The sequence below is a fragment of the Trifolium pratense genome, linkage group LG7, assembly GCF_020283565.1.
Source record: "Trifolium pratense cultivar HEN17-A07 linkage group LG7, ARS_RC_1.1, whole genome shotgun sequence".
Taxonomy (NCBI): domain Eukaryota; kingdom Viridiplantae; phylum Streptophyta; class Magnoliopsida; order Fabales; family Fabaceae; genus Trifolium; species Trifolium pratense.
In genome coordinates this window covers 8,671,185-8,688,597 of record NC_060065.1, presented here as the reverse complement: position 1 = coordinate 8,688,597, position 17,413 = coordinate 8,671,185, and the positions used below count along the sequence as shown (strand labels likewise).

Sequence of the window (17,413 nt, the reverse complement as noted above, 5' to 3'; positions counted from 1 at the left end):
TCCCCATGGTTCTTTTTCACTCTTTGGATTTTACCTTTTTGCCCTTCAATAAAAACTTCGGTTTCTACGAACCGAATATTTTTTGCCTTGAAAAAAAATTCGGTTTCTGTTAACCGAAATTTTCCTGAATTTGAAGTAGAAAAAACTTCGGTTTCTGCGAACCGAAGTTTTTATCAAGGACAAAATTGGAATATTTGGAGATATAAAAGATACATTGGGGTCCGAAGAGAAAACATCCCCAGAAAATAGAACCTTACTAAGTTTTGTTCTTCTAATGACGGATTCTTTTTTCTTTTAGGTCAAAATTTGTTAGATTCTTATCGACAAAGAATATGATCATTGATCTTCACAGACTAGATTCAGTTTTAATCAAAATATCTAGTCCGGATAATAAATAAAAAAATCATTCGAGATATTTGTGCATTCGCATGAGTTTCCGGTTTTTACATAACTATAACATCTAATTAGGTGCTTTTATCATTGAACATTAACAAGAAAGAAAAATATCATCAAAAAGAATCCGGTGTATGTTCCAGAAAGTTTAATTTTTTGCCAAAAATAAATGGAATGATTTGTATATATGTTTTATTCTGAAAAAATTTTATTTTTAACACATTATAAATTAACTACACCAAAAAGAATCGAGATAATTGTACTAAAAGAAGGATTAAATACATTTTTAATCCTTACAAAATTACGGATTTTTAAGTTTAATCACAAAAATATTTATTTACTTTAGTTCCTATTTGTATTTCAGGGACTAAAAATACTCATTTCAACTTGGAGCTTTATTTATCTGGCTTCCAAGTTACACTTACACTAGATCAATTGTCTACCATATTTATATCTAAGCTCCACTTGCAATGTTAATTTGTAGTGTACTTTTTTCAGAGGTCAAATTCCTCGTATTCATAATCTTACAATAATTATTTGAGATTGCAACACATACTGTATTAAGTGTACAATGTTAACACTTAACATCAGTAACTTGATATTTTTTGTTCATTCTTAACATCTTGCAATTTGCAGGTCTAAACATCAACATAAACATAAACAGATTTCTAATAAGGTTACTACTCAGTTGGTTTTCTCTTTCTTCCCAGAATAGATGCTATCTGAAATCTAGCCCCACCCATTCGCCACTTTTTGAAGGATGCCATTGCGGATTGAGCTGTCTCATACACTACAAAAAGAATTAGAATAAACAAAAATTAAATTGACCACCGCGATTAAGAAGGAAAAAGATGCACCACATATAAATGAAGATAAAAGGCATTTTTCATTTAGCAAGTAAAACAAGTCTTACAATTGATCTCTTCATTTGTTAGAATAGTCCAAAATTTGGAACCAGCAGTAATTGCTGCAGTGTGCGCCTTTGTGAGGACCTCCCTGTACCTATTCTTAAATGCCGACAACAACAGAAACCCGATGGTTCTATCGCCAACTCTGCCATAAATGAGGAATAAATTAACAAAAGAGGACAAATCAATCACGCTACATATATTTTAATTGTGCCGTAGTTCAAATGATGTAAAACATCAAATTGAAGACTTTGAATTTATCTAAGCGAAAGGGAAAAAAACAAATATGCACTTTGCTATATATAATATTGACGTTTGCAGAGTATATACACGACAAAGGTAGCTTATGGAGTTGTTCATCAAACACAATAAATTCAGCCGCAGTGCCAAGGATGGTTGGTCTATATTAAGCTTGTTTACAGAATAATCACGCTACATATATATTAATTGTTCCGTAACTCAAATGATAAACAACATCAAATAGAAGACTTTGAATTTATCTAAGCGAAAGGGGAAAAAACAAATATGCACTTTGCTGTATATAATATTGACGTTTGCAGAGTATATACATGACAAAGGTAGCTTATGGAGTTGCTCATCAAATACAATAAATTCAGCCGCTGTGCCAAGGATGGTTGGTCTATAATGGTTGGTCTAAATTCGTTTCTCTAAATATGCCAGCGCTATAAAGGCGGAGCAGAATAATATTTTGGGGAGGTGGGAGGGACGGAATAACTGAACAGGTTGCCAAATTTTTTAAAACTGGCCCAAAGTGCAGGTTAGAAATTTTTTACAACAATTTGTCGTATAACTTTTTTATTTGGTAAACTCTGGAATTTGTGGTAATAAGGGTTTGAGTGAGATGCTCTGTGTAACCATGTAATAACAAAACATTGAGATTCCTAGGCCCATCTAGATAAGAAGCATGATGAAACATGATAGCCATATACTACCTTCCAAAAAAAAAACTAATATACGCCAAAGAGGAACAGACAACTCTTTCAGATAAGAAAAGATAGACTTACATTGGTGCTATCTTGCAACCAAATTCATAAAAGTATGGACATCTGGACCTCAGATCTACACATGCACAATCAGCTTGGATCTCTAGTCTTGTTCTGAAAATAAGAACATCAACCATAAGATAACTAATAAAGAATTCAAGCTTAAATATTAAGCAATTTAAACACAATCAGGCTATCAACATTCCTCTTGCACATTTGGATGTGAGTGATGATGCAGAATGATTCACATGCATATTCTGTTATTGGTTTATAACTTTCATGAAAGCTGCGTAAATTGATAATTGAATAACTTTTTGCTATCCTCAGTCCCATACGACATCATGCACTTAGTGACAAAATTAATTTAAATATTCAGGAAAGAACAAGGTCAAAGAAAAACAAGGCTCCAGTTCCAACTAAGGACCTTAAAAATAAGAGTTGACATTTAATAAGATTGGTCTGCAGAAGTATTTAAATTGCAAAATAAATAAAAGTGTACTTAAGAGTGCTTCCTAACCCATTTTTAATGTCATGACATGCTCAATTATATAATAGAGTGCACTAATAAGTTGTAAAACCACATAAAAAGATCATTACTTTTGATTGAAACAAGGGGGAACATTGACTGATACTGCTTGTCTCAACTGTAACTCGTGAGCAAGCCAAAAAGGCAGTTCAACTTTTGAACCTGTTTCAATCTGAAAATCAAATATTCTACATGTCAGGTAAAATCATTATGTTCCACTTCCACCTTGCAAGGATCTGGTGCACTGCAGCAATTTCCCCCCCTCTAAAATACATAAAATACAGTGTCAATGGCTCTTACAAAGTCTGTTTCAGAACTGGGATCTATTCCCACTCCAGATGCTGCCTTCTGAAATATAACTGACACAATCTGTGACAAAAAGTAGAATTAGGACAAGAAATTTTGAATGCTTTCTAAATTGTCATCGTTAAAACAACAAATCTATTCTGACATTAACTAGCAACAGCTGAAAACACCATCCACTGTATATCATCTTAGAAAAAAAAATCCTATACAAAAATCAACTATCCCTAAACTACAATCACCTTATTAAATATGACAGGTATCAACTAGAAACAAATTATCATACAAATTAAAGAGTCTGAAGCTTACCTCTTCCTCCACCAAAATGTCATCAATATCATAGTAATTTGCCATCCTATACTCGAGCTTGCTTCTCTTATGCTTTCTTTGAACTCATTGAAAGGGCACTCTGCAGATAAAGAAATTTCAAGCTTAAATTGATAAATTTGAAGAAAAAAATATTTTTCTTGATCAAACAATAAAACCGGTAACGAAAATTTGAATCTGTTCTACACAGAGAGAACTTCGTTCGCTGTCTTTAATATTTTAGTTAACTTTCCATAACCACATCTATTGCTAGCAGTTCCATTGCGATGGAATTTCAAATCACAAGTGTTTAGATCTACAACATATAGAAAGACAGCCATGAATTGACACAGGCAACATTGGTTTCTACGCATGTTCTAAAACGACTTATGTTATCACGTAATTCCAGCAAAACAATTCCTAAGCCATATACACCACTGCTTAACTACACTTTATTTTTGGTTTTCAAAATACTTTTTTAGGTTTTGTCCAGCTAAGCCCAAAGATCACTGCAGAGGGAAATTGCAACGACTATTTTGCATTAGGATGTCCATTTGTCCAAATTGCTTGTATATTGGTATTATTGCAAATATGCGGTTACAAAACATGTGTTTTGTATGCCTGCCAATAGATTATGATTATTTTACTTGTTCAGGGGCTGGTATCCACCAGTGCAGGTTACTTGCTTTTGTTAATTCTTAGAGTCAGTCCAAAGGCTGCTAGAGGCAATTATGAAGTAGGAGCCCTAATGCCTCCTCCCATGTGCTGCTCTCCTTTTCATGCTATACCTTTCTGCGCTGTACTGGGACACAGCATAAGCAAACATGTGTTCTTTGTTCCATTCAAAAGATGATATAGAACATATCATTGGCTACGGTTGGCACTTAGCAGCTGCTATATTATTGCTCTTTGTAATGACTGTTTAATATTTCTGATTATGGAAACTTTAGACGATCTTGAGGGGAATCATGTTAACTTATCATTGATGTATTATAATAGGCAAGATAAAATGATCAAGGTTCTGATAGTAACATCACAATAGATCGTAATAGCTTATAATTTATTTTCTAAGACCGCTCATGCAGGATACTCGTCAAGAAAATATAGCTTATAAGTTGAATGTTATAAGCAGTTTATTATGTTATATGACTACTCAGCTGAAGAATCGTATTCTTTTGCATCCCGATTCTCTGCTGGTGGCTCACTGACCTCTTAATAACACTAAATTCCCGACTTTCTATCTATACCTACAGGCATTTGATATCAGGAGAAAGAAAGCCTTAATGTTGCACGCTCTTCTAATTACATATATAAATTATGAAACACTAAAAAATCATTTTATGAAGTACAGAAAACTGTATGACATTTTCACTATAAAGATTCAGCATATGAAGTAAATCCAGGATATACAGTCAATCTTAGCACAAACAAACTTCAATGAATGTTGCAAAACAAACAATCAAGGTACATCAGCAAGCCTAATGACCTCCAAAATAATACAGAGCAAATTTCTGTCACCAAAGATAATTGATTTTATACCCACACCAACACTACGACATACCATGTCTAAACCAAACAAAACCTCCTACAATATATTTTGAAACGGAAATACCAAATGAAACCCGGAAAACACCTAGACCATGAAACAGATCAGAAATATCAGTGAACAAGTAGTGCAACTTTGAACCCAATTTTTCAACAATACGTCATCAATGATAAAGCATTATAACATGAACTCGATGCAAAATGTTATCTTGATATTTTCAACCAAGTAGCTCTTTAACAAAAGATCCATCATTCAAACTAAAACAAAAAGGATACAATTATATTTAGTTATAAACCAAAAAATTTAGATAAAATCTCCAGTCAATGAATTATCGCCATCGACACGTTTTCACAAACACCTTGTTAGTGCACCTACTGAACAATAATACAAACATAAGCGATTCTCATTCTGCACCTCGAAAGCCTCTCCAAAAACAAATCAGAGAATAACATAATTCTGACAACCAAATACACATTTCTAAATCATCTTCTAACAAATCAAGCACCCAATTTTACTCTACCCACCCCCTTTTTCATATTCAATTCTTATGGGTTATCACGATTTCACCTCAATAATAACTAACACAACAATAGATACAACGATAAATTCACGTTTCCAGTAATGGGATTGAAGGTAATTGCAAAATTGAAAACATTCAACCAATGGGTTTATGGGTTAGAGACTCTTACCTGGAATAATGACAATTTCTGAAGCATTCACTGCTGAAATGAAAATGATTTTTCTTCCTTTCTAACTCTTGTGGCGTGGTTCACTTGGATTTGATGTGTTAAAGAATAATTTGATCTGAATTTTCCTAAATCGATAATGCTTGGAAAATAGCTGCTACAAGTAGAACTGCGATCCGGAGGCTACGGTGGTGAAGAAGAAGGAATGATCTTCTCTTCAATTCGGAAACTTGCGTGATTCAATTTGTGGGTTTGAATTTGAGGCACTCGGGAATTTTGGGGAAGAAAACTAGGGTTTACTATTTGTTTCAAAATTGGCGCCATGTTTTTGTTTTTAATTGGGCGCAATGTATTTTGGATTCAGTTTTGAAGACTCAAAACTGCCTTTGACTTCAAAAATTGATTATGGGAAATGCTAAAAGTCCAGGAAAATAATTAACAAAAATAGTAATAAAACCATGGGGAAATAGCCATTTTAGTCTTCAACTTGCAATTCGTTGTCATTTTGATCCCACTGAAGAAAAAAAAAAACTATTGAATAGTTCTTGAATCTGCATTCCGTTAGTCAGTTTGGTTCCTGCTATTAAGTTTGACGGTTAACTCAACAAAAAAGTTGATGTGGCATTTTTTTTTATACACATCAGCTTGCTGAGTTGCCACAAGGGACGAAAAAACAACGATTTTGGTCCATGAATATGCAACTCGTTGTCAATATGGTCCCCGACTCAAGAAAAAAATACAAAATAGTCATTGACTCTGCAATCCGTTAGTCAATTTCGTCCCTTACATTAAAAATTGTTGCTAACTTTATAAAAAAACTGAAGTGACATTTTTTAGGGACACGTGGCACGCAGATTTAACATATTTGTGTGACAACTGGATAGATGATGTGATCAGAGATTAAAATGACATTACTTTTTATTTTCTCTTCATTTTTTTATCTTCTTCCTCCTATTCTTCTTCAATTTTTTCATACATTTATGAATAAAGCCTGTAATTTTAAACCCAATTTTTAAAGAAAAAATCATTGGCACCTATTCATTTACCTAAAAATCACATATAAACTACTTCATCCGTTCCTTTTTTTTCGTCTTTTATTACTGTACGCATGTCAATGCATAACTTTGATCACTAATAACTTTAATTATCTATTATAAAAAAGTGTAAAAATTTTATATTTTGAGAATATTCGTCGAAACAAATTGAACAATATCTTATTTGCTAACATTTGGTTTTTATATATGGGTCATGCTAACTAGTGCCCCCGAGGCACTAGTTAAGGAACTAAAAAGGGAAAGAAAAGAAAAAAATTGTATTGAAAAAACAAAATTTTAAATTTTTAAGATGTTGACTTCACAAGTTTCAAGATAATAATACTATCTTTAGTTACCTTAACCAGTGCCCCGAGGGCACCGGTTAGCATTTTCCTTTATATATTAATAAAATTTATGGTCAAAATAGATTATATGAATAGTGTACAGTAATCTAAAACGACAAATATAAACGAACGAAGGGGGTAGTATCTAATTTTCCCCATAGAATTTGCATAACAACATAATTTGAAACAAGGAATCAATTATTAGTTGGTTCAGTGGTGATTGTTGCTGAACTTTGTAGAGAGGACCACAGTTCGATCCATCACAACTGCGATCGGGATGGTGCCGGAACCACTTAATGTCATAACTAACTCCTGAATCAGATTAAACCGGTGGTGAAAGCCAACAAAAAAAAATTGAAAGAAGAAGAAACAAAAGGGGTTGTTGTTAGGTTATTTAATGTATGAAGAAGATGAAGAAGAATGGGAGGAAGAAGATAAATAGATGAAGAGGAAAAAAAAAAGTGATGTTATTTTAGTCCCTGATCACATCATCCATCTAGCTATCACACAAATGTGTTAACTCTGCGTGTCACGTGTCACTAAAAAATGTCACATAAGCTTTTTTATAAACTTAACGACCATTTTTAACATTAGGGGCCAAAGTTACTAATGGATTGCAGGGTCAATAACTATTTTGTATTTTTTTCTAGAGTCAGAGACCATAATGACAGAGAGTTGCACATTCAGAGACCAAAATGGTTGTTTCCCCATCTCTAGTGCCAACTCAGCCAGTTGATGTGTGTCCAAAAAATGTCACGTCAACTTTTTTGTTGAGTTAACGGCCATACTTAATAGCAAAGACTAAACTGACTAACGGAATGCAGATTCAGGGACTATTTAGTAGTTTTTCCTCAGTGAATGACCAGAATGACAGCGAGTTACACATTGAGGGACTAAAATGACTATTTTCCCTAAAATTTTGAAAATAGTGTATCCAATGCATTGAAATTTTGAAAAAGAGTTTTTTTTTTTCATCACCAGTTTAATCTGGTTCGGTGGTCAATTCTGGCATCAAGTGGTTTTAACCACTCTAAATCGCAGTCGCGAGGGATCAAACATTTCTATTCAAAAGTAAAAAGTTTGTTTTTCTTTTCAATTTTATTTCTTTACCCCAGAACACTGCCTAACATACCTATTAATTTTAACCGTAGAATTAATGAATTAATGCAATAAGATATTAATCTTTCCATCCAACGTTTAGCTTCTTTAAGAGTTTCACACATAGATTAAGAAATAATAAAAATTATAAGTTAAGTCATTTTACTCCTTTTTTTTTTCTTTTACCACAAGTTTAATCTGGTTGGGGGGTCAGTTCTGACATCAAGTGGTTCCAGCCTCTTCTTGATTGCAGTTGTGGGGGGTCGAATCGTGATCCTCCCTACCAAGTTCAGCGACAATCACCACTGAATCAACTAACGATTTGGTTAAGTCATTTTACTCTTACTTTATTAAGAAAATTAAAATTTATTTAATGAATGTTTTAGTTTTATTTTATTTTTCACCACTGTATCCGACCCACTGTACCTCCTAGTCTGGTTCGGGAGTCAGTTCTGACATCAAATGGTTTCAGCCCCCTCCCGATCACAGTTGCGGGGGATCAAACTGTGATCCTCCCTACCAATCACCAATGGACCAACTAACGATTTGTGAATGTTTTAGTTCGTGTAACGATACAAATAGTAAAATATCATTAATTATATATTATTTTTTAAAATAATCAAAGTTTTGGGATAAAACCAAAAACTAAAAGTACCAAGAGATTTTAGGAGGGGGTAGTAAGTTGTTTATCATGTACAAAAGTTAGTTTTCAAAAGTTCTAACACACTCTTACAACTTTCTATTTTGACCAATCATTTCTATGTTTGAATGTGCGGCACATTTGTGAAAACCACGACAACGCAAAAGCTTCTGTTTTGTAACTTCTGGAAATTACGGTAACTTTGCCTCATTATAATTGCAATGCGCAGTGGCGGCAAACCGAAGTTGATCCAAACATATCGTTAGATTTCAAGTGTGAGTGGGTAAATCTCACATTAATTATGAAAGAGAATAATATTGGATTCATAAAAATAATACCCATTAACCGAACATACATGCTTAGTGTATACTCTCTAAGATGATCTCAAATTAGGGTGGGGTTTAGCCTGCACAAAAACATCATTTTGTGCACATGCACAAATTTACTTTTCACCTTCAATTGGCTGTAAATCCGGTTACTATCTTTTATAATTATTTTTTTTTATAAACTTGTGAAATGATATTTTAATAGATTAAGTTATATACGTCTATTATAGAAATCCACACCCCCAGCCCATCTATTTTGTTTTTTGTGATTTTACGGTAACTCCAGTCCACCCATCTTCAACCAAGCACCGAGTACAACTAACATTAATAAAATAATAATAGTAATCTATATGTATATCTAGGCTTAAATATAATATTGGTCCCTGCATATTCTCGTTTTTTTGGTTTTAGTCTCTGTATGTTTTTTTTTAAAAAAAAACAATCCCTGCATGTCCAATTTCTTTAGGTTTTCGTCCCTCCCATCTTAAAAATGCTGATGTGGCTAACGGCATGACATATGACATGCTGACATGACAAATGAAGGACCAAAACAAAAAAAATATTTAATGAAAGACCAAAACCCAAAAAAACAAAATCCCAAGAATAATATTTTTTTTAAAAAAAAACAATTTTGTTCAAATAGAAAACAAAATTTAAAATATATATATATATATATATATATATATATATATATATATATATATATATATATATATAAGAGTGCTAAAATTTAAAATCCATAAGCTTATAGTGTAAAAACTTGTTCACAGTGTGCTAAAATTGGTTTAGGACATGCTAAAAAATCTAGCTATAATGACAGTGTGCTTAAAATTGCACATCAACTTAGGCCCCGTTTGAATTAGCTTATTTTTGAGTTTACGCAAACAGTTTATGCAATTTTTATGTATTACTCCATCCGTTTCAAATTACTTGACATTTTAGGGAAAAAAAACTAAGAAAGTATATTTTTGCACCTTATTTTCCTATTATAGCTTTATTTTAATTCACCAATAGGGAGTATTATAAGTTTGTCAAGGTAGTTTATGATAAAATAGCTTATACAATACAATTTTCACTAGTGTGAACTTATAAAATAGCATAAAACCTATTTTATATTGTATAAGCTGTTTGAATAAGCTCAAAAATAAGCTAATTCAAATGGAGACTTAATATTGCACAAACTAATAACAAGTGACCATTACGGCACTAAAAAATTGTTAATAATATAACTTGTCTTACATAAAAAAAAATTGTTTTTTATTTATTTTTAAAATTAAAAAACGTTAAAGTAAAAACTTTTTTTTTTTAATTTTAGGGATTTTAAACTTTATTTTTTGGTTGTGGTCCTTCAATAATAACTTTTTTTTTTGTTTTGGTCCTTCATTTGCCACATCAGCATTTTTGAGAGGGGATGAACGTAAACCAAAAGAAATTGGACATGCAGGGACAGTTTAAAAAAAAAAAATATAGGTACTAAAACCAAAAAAACCAGGAACATACAGAGACTAATGTGATATTTAAGCCTTATAAGTTAATATAAAGAGGATACAAATATTTTTGGTGTTGGTTTTTCAAAATACCAACAATATCCTTATTTCTTTTAGCAATAAAAATATTTTATTAACAAATTCATCATAACATAAGGACACGTCATTTTTTAATAACAAATTTTTTTTATTAACAAACTCACCATAACATAAGGTATGTCTTTTTTTGGACATAAGTTAGACACAGACAGGCTTTAGCCCGCTGGTAATAATAAAATAAATTAGAGAATTTTTTTGTGTGGATATAAGTTAGACATAGGCAGACTCTAGCCCGCTAGTAATAATAAAATAAATTAGAGAAAAATGAATATGCATTTACACTGTCAACCAATCACAACCATATTTTTCGTCATATCATTCCACTTCACTCTAATTTCTTAATGTGACATGGAAAATTAAACTATTTCAACCAAATATTATAAACAATCTTATAGATGATTTTTTTTAAAATTTAGTTGCCCTCGTCGGCGTAGAATATATGGAAAAACGGTACAATAATTTATAGAATTTTTTTTTTGTTCAAATAATATATAGAAATTTAATTGAGATTAAAAACAAACTTAAACTATGGCGTCATAAAAATATTTGGGCTCAAAAAATTCTTAGCCCAACACACACACAAAAAAACAGAATTTTATGTCATTTTAATAATGGATTGGTGGGACCGCAATTTTTTACCCCTATCTACAATAAGTCACCAAAAAAGTAACAAGTCAAAAAGCAAAATGAATCTCAACCATTAGAATATATTTATATATCAATGGTCCACATTTAATTGTATAAAGTTGTGCATTCATGCACAAATTTTACAATTTGTGCATTCTAAATGGCACCCTCAAATTAGTCATTCAGATTACAAAAACGATCTGAATTTATAAACTTTAACTCAAATTTAATTCTCATGTAAAGTTTTGTGAGTTGACATCATCTTAACTGCTGACATAGTTGTTCAACTTCTACAGTACATATTAATTGTGCTGACATGTCATACACCAAATATGACTTCTATGTTATTCAATTTTCTCAATTTCTTTCTTCAGTTAATCCATTTTTTACTCCTTGCAAATAATCCATGAAGGATAAATATTTATTCTTCATGAGTGAAAATAGACATGGTAAAACAAAATCTAGTTTACACTTAAATCTGCAGATTGAGTAGCAGCATTTTTGTTTTCCTAACCAACTTCAATTCATAACTCAATAGATTTTCAAGTAGTTTCCCTGTGGTTGTAACCGCAACAAAAAACGCAAAAGTGTTACCATAGCAACCCCATTTGATAACAGTGGGTTAATAAACTTACCACGCACGTTGACGATGTTGACGATGCATATTATGCGAACTTCATTGTTAGTGTCAGCTGTAATGGTATTCATTCAACAAAAGTATATTTGATCACGCCTACTTTCATTTAAGAAGTAGATCATTATCTTTGATGGATTATTCGCAAGCAGTGATCAGACGAATCAATCGAAAAGACAAAAACAGCGAAAACGGAATAACATAAAAGAAAGTGTAGGGGAGACAAGGTAATGAGATTTAATATCATCATCTTTATAAATGGAATTATGTCTCTTACATCATATAACTTATACTGATTTTAAAAACTCACAGAACAACAGACATGATGAAACTTGCATATAGCTACGGAAGTATGAAACTACATTCTACTATATAAGCTAATTTTTCAATGAAATGAAATCACAATTTTTATGAATGACAATTCTGTCACCATATAACAAATCAATATTTTAAAACAAAATATATAAATAAGGAGGAAACTGCTAAATATAAGGTTGATAAAGCTTAATCCCACTGAACCTCTCTATGAAAAGTCCAGTCAGAAGGATTCAGTGTTTTCTTCCCATCAGCAGCAACAAGATCATATGGTGAATCTTCTGAAAATTCAGTGTTCATGGACTTCCAGTGAAGGCATGGCTTCCAATCAGCTTCCTTAAGTACTTTCAGTATCTCTTTCACCACAATTTTGCTTCCCTCAGCTGCTAAATGGATGCCGTCACTGCATAATTCAAATTTACAAGTGATGTCAGGTTATATGACACTAAAAGAGCTGTTCTTTAATATATTTTCGCAAAGGTAACAATTTCAATTGTAAAGAGATGAAGAAAACAACAGATAAACATCAGAAAAAGCAATAATCTTATGAGATATGTGAATAAATTAAGCATCCTAACATCATTGAAAGTAACCTCAAAATTGTCTTTCTGAACACGAACTGCAAAATCGGACCTTGAGAGACAAAATTTATGTCATTTTTCTATTATTGAAGAACCGACAACAACTAATGCTAAAGGTTTTTCCCACCAGAAGGGGTTGGTTATATAGATGAAATGACCGTATATTTTAAGAAATAAATTGCTAACAATTTCTTTAGAGGACCAAATTAATGCCATTCTCCAAGACTCCAACTTTCAGGAACTATAATCATATACTTATCTTTTAGGGTCAAATTAAGGTAAATCAAATCTTTCAAGGATCAAAATGATTTAAGTTTACTGGATGTCACTTGATATTTGCTGATATTTGGAAAAATAAAATTGATAAGGAAAGAGGTTAAGAAGCTTACGTAAAACAAGCATTCTTCCAGTCATCTATACTTTGTAGTGCATTAAAAAGATCAACAACTTTCACACCAAGTTCCTGGCATAGCTTTATACAAGCGTCTGAATAGCTTCGGCATAATGCATTTGTTCTTACCAGCTCACTAAAAATTGTACTGATTAAGAAAGGAAAACAAAAATCATGTGATTAGAACTTCACTGTTTATCTGAATACAAGTCCAGAGTTGAAAATGTAAAAGAAAAATATGTTTTAGGTTACCTGGTGTTTCCACGCACTAATTCCTCGTTGACAGGAGGACAGCTGAGAACAATGATACGCGTCTTTTCAGAGAGGCTCTGGCATTCAATATTCTCATTAAACTATGACTATTTTTCTACAATGCTTGGTAAAGGACGCTAAGTAGAGCAGAAGAAGTACCTGAATATGAACCAGAATCTTTCTCATGTTTGCAATATATTCTTGAAGAGGCACATGAGGGCCTAGACCAGATGAGTGAGGACCCATGGAATCATTACCTCCAAAATAAACTATCACAAGAGACGGCTGTGTAGCAGCATCCTGGAAAGTGGGATAAAAAATATTATATATAGTGTAGGCATGATATTGTTGAAATGCAGTCATATGAAAAACTAGGCCCTGTTTGGATAAACAGCTTAAGTAAGCGTTTATAACAGAAGTGCTTATCATATATGTGTTTGTGTATAAGCTATTTCTATAACAAAAGATAAAATAAAGTCCAACTGTTTTTGTATAAACTATAACTATCCTGGAAAGCTTATGGAAATAAGTTGAAAGCAGCTTTTGGACATGTCATAAGTTGTTTCCGTAAGTTTTCCCAAACAGTCTCACAAGTACTTATGTCACTAGATAAACTGAAATAAGTCAATCCAAACAGGCCCTAAGAGAGATAGCATGAAAATACATCGGCTGGACCATAACAGAAAAATTTCAATTACATGGTTCCAATATTAGACTGCATGAACTTAAACAAACAGGTGCCTATGCGGCTATGCATATTTAAAATATAAATATGATACAGTGGTAGACTTTTGAAGATTATCAGAATAGTGTATATGCAACCAGGGGAGATTTGGCAATTGTTCATTTTGGGTTGTCTAGCCTCCACACATAGAAAAACTTGGTTAGCAAAAATTGCCTTAAAATCGCATCTTCGAAATTTCAGCAGACATTCATTTTATAAGGTAACTGTTGGAAGAGCAATACAAGGTTTCTTCTCTTGGTCAGTTTCAAAAATTGATTTTTTATCTTTCTGTCCCTTGTGGATTCAGGTTATAGTTATACTATTACCAATTCCATTGCAGTAATCAACTTTTGTTTCTTCTAATTAAGGTAGAGTTATTTAATAATGAATTGAGAGAGTATGTAGTTGACAAGATTTCTGTTAAGACGTCAAAATACAAAAAGAACCAAAGAAGGGAATATATCATTGTAAGAAACTGTCCTTTCCACACATATATCATGTTAAACCACAAACTACATCAAGCAGCTATAATGACGAATACAAGCCGCACCAAAGGAATAATTTTATTTGAGATACGACGACGCAGTTATCTGCACAATTAGGTATAATACCTTTGGAAAAACTTGATTAAGGACTTGGAGGGCACGCCGCGAGTTCCATCCATAGTATCCTCGTAAAATTATGTCTGCCTACAGTGATTACTTTTGCATCAGCATAACATAACATAATATAACATAACAGATAACCGTCCTCCTTAATGTTTCATTTGAGGAAGAGGAAGAGAAAATACACACAAACACGCAAACAAAATGTAAGTAAATGAATGTATTTAACCCTCTGGCTCCTAGGGGAATGTGGCCCCGGTAATCCCGGCTTCCTAATTCTTGATCACAAATTAATTACACAAAATTTAAGAGAATATTTATACTTTTGAATTCTTAACATGTGTACTTAGGGCATATTTTAGCAAAACCAAAAAAAAAAATGTTATGCAAACACCACATTAATATTGATCTTTTGAAAATATTCATGAATTGATGTTATTGTTCATGTTATATCCTTAATTATTTATTATTTATTAATCTGTGCAACCATTTTGTGCATCTTTTAGGAGAATATAAAATTGAAGGAATTGACTAATCCAGTTTTGTAGCTATTGTCAACAAGAAACTGTAACTTAAAATAATAGAATAACTTCTTCAGTAATTGATGATTTTTCTTCTTCATTATTCATACACAAACTCAATAATTGAGGACATATTTGGTCAGATATAATTACATCCAAGTACGGTTATTAACATTCATTTATGTAGTTTGAATAATTTACACAACTAACTAGACAAAAACTGAAGCCAAGATTTATGAAAAAACAAGGTCATTACTATTAGGTCCCACCACAAAAAGACTAGAGAGGCATGTTTGCTCATTTGAGTTTATCTACTACCTATGAAGCACAAACACTCCTTGGATTAGGCGTGTCCCGGTGACAGACACGTGTCGGTATCCAACACAACACCAACACTTCCGATTACATTGAATCGTGTCATTTTCTTAAATTATTATCCGTGTTGGCATGTCAGTGTCCGTGCTTCATAGTCTACTACTACCACCATAAGTTTTGTGAGACCGTTTGAGAAAACTTTTGAAAACAGCTTATGACATGTTCTTACGTTGTTTTCAGCTTATTTTCATAAGCTCTCCAATATAGCTTATGAAAACAACTTAGAGCTTATACAAAACAAATTAACTTTATTTTATCTTCTGCTATAGAAATAGCTTATACACACACACACACACACACAAACGCTCATCATAATAAAACGTCTGTGTTATAAGTTGTTTATCCTGTGTAAACAAACATTGAGACTCACTGGAAATTCAAATTCAACTTCAACCCAACATCAGGTGTTTCCTTGGGAAGTGCCTTGCCTATTGCAACTTAGAGGACCCCCAAAGTTTTCAAAATTACATTAATTCACTTAAAAAAAATTCCTTTTTTCTTTCCCATTTTCTCAAACAGGCCCCAAATAATGATACTATACCACATAGTTTAAGATTGTAGAACGTACAATGTGATGAAGTATTTCCAAAACATCAAAATATTTCTTTTTTATTAAAAAAAAAAACAAAAAAGCAACAAGAAATAGGTAATTGTGACATTAAAGATTAAAACATAGAATCATATAAAAAATGAAGAATTGGTAGAGAAAGAAAGAATAGAAATGAGAAGAAGAAGAACCTTGCGAGAATAGATGTCGGAAAGAAAAGAACCCCAACCGCTATGGCTGTAACTGAGTTGAACGATGGAGGATCCGAAGAGAACAAATTGAGGTCTCGCAGGAGCAACCATGTCTTTTTGTTGTTGTGTCTTTGTGTAATGAGTAAATAACCGAAAGGAAAGGTTAAATAAATAAATAAAAACAAGAAAGGATACGTAACAACACAAAGAAAAGAAAAGTGACAAGACAGAGGTAGGAAGGAAAATACCAAAAGAGGCACAGCGCCAAAACCACTTACTCCTAAGCTTGTGGAAGGTCAACGAAAACTATGTGCAATCAAATGCATAAACTAGATTAGGAATTAGTAGGAATTAGGAATTAGGAATACCAAATCAAATGCTATCGGTTGCTTTCTTATACTTCATGACATTGACATCACATATCTTAATGGACGCCAAACCCAAAATGTTTTTATAATCATTACTTCCTCTTCTCAAAGGAAAAAAAAAAATCACCACCGGTATGCGGTCCGGTGGATCGCCTAATCTGATTTGGAGGTCAGTTATGCATCAAAAAGTTTCAGCTCCCTCGTGATCGCAGTTGCGGATGATCAAATTGTGTTCCTCTTTACCAAGTATAACGTCAATCACCACTGAATCAACTAAAGATTGAATTTTTTTTCTTTCTAATTCACTCTTGACGATTTAGTGTATTATCAACCAATAAAAAAAAGTTATATGCATGTGAAATAAAAATTGATTACAAGTTAGTTGGGGATACCACATGCAAATCTACTTATGTTGCTTGTTCTCATTTGTTGTTGGGCAAATACCCCTAACTTATTAAGGGGTAAAGTAGGCCTCACAAAAAAAAAACAAAAAAACTCACTTTTATCATTTTCAATATTTACTTTTATTTATTTTTATAAAATTTAATGTAAATTGTATTTAATTTAATTTACTTTATCTTC

At 32.4% G+C, this 17,413-nt stretch overlaps 2 protein-coding genes across 2 annotated transcripts; both read right to left on the bottom strand.

Annotated features, from left to right (window-relative positions):
* Positions 1–821: 821 nt before the first annotated feature.
* LOC123894769 (DNA replication complex GINS protein PSF3-like) lies at positions 822–6,003 on the bottom strand. Its single transcript, XM_045944844.1, has 7 exons — positions 5,676–6,003; positions 3,444–3,543; positions 3,132–3,200; positions 2,903–3,003; positions 2,327–2,419; positions 1,307–1,446; positions 822–1,183 (listed from the first exon to the last, which is right to left on the bottom strand). The coding sequence occupies exons 2-7, from the start codon at positions 3,486–3,488 to the stop codon at positions 1,074–1,076; spliced, it is 558 nt and encodes a 185-aa protein (XP_045800800.1). The 5' UTR covers positions 3,489–3,543; positions 5,676–6,003; the 3' UTR covers positions 822–1,073.
* A 6,189-nt stretch (positions 6,004–12,192) lies between these two features.
* On the bottom strand, positions 12,193–16,850 carry LOC123894768 (GDSL esterase/lipase CPRD49-like). The gene is made up of 7 exons (XM_045944843.1): positions 16,712–16,850; positions 16,464–16,592; positions 14,836–14,913; positions 13,660–13,800; positions 13,501–13,577; positions 13,247–13,396; positions 12,193–12,679 (listed from the first exon to the last, which is right to left on the bottom strand). Exons 2-7 carry the CDS (start codon positions 16,572–16,574, stop codon positions 12,466–12,468), a joined length of 771 nt encoding a protein of 256 aa, XP_045800799.1. The 5' UTR covers positions 16,575–16,592; positions 16,712–16,850; the 3' UTR covers positions 12,193–12,465.
* Positions 16,851–17,413: the final 563 nt, after the last annotated feature.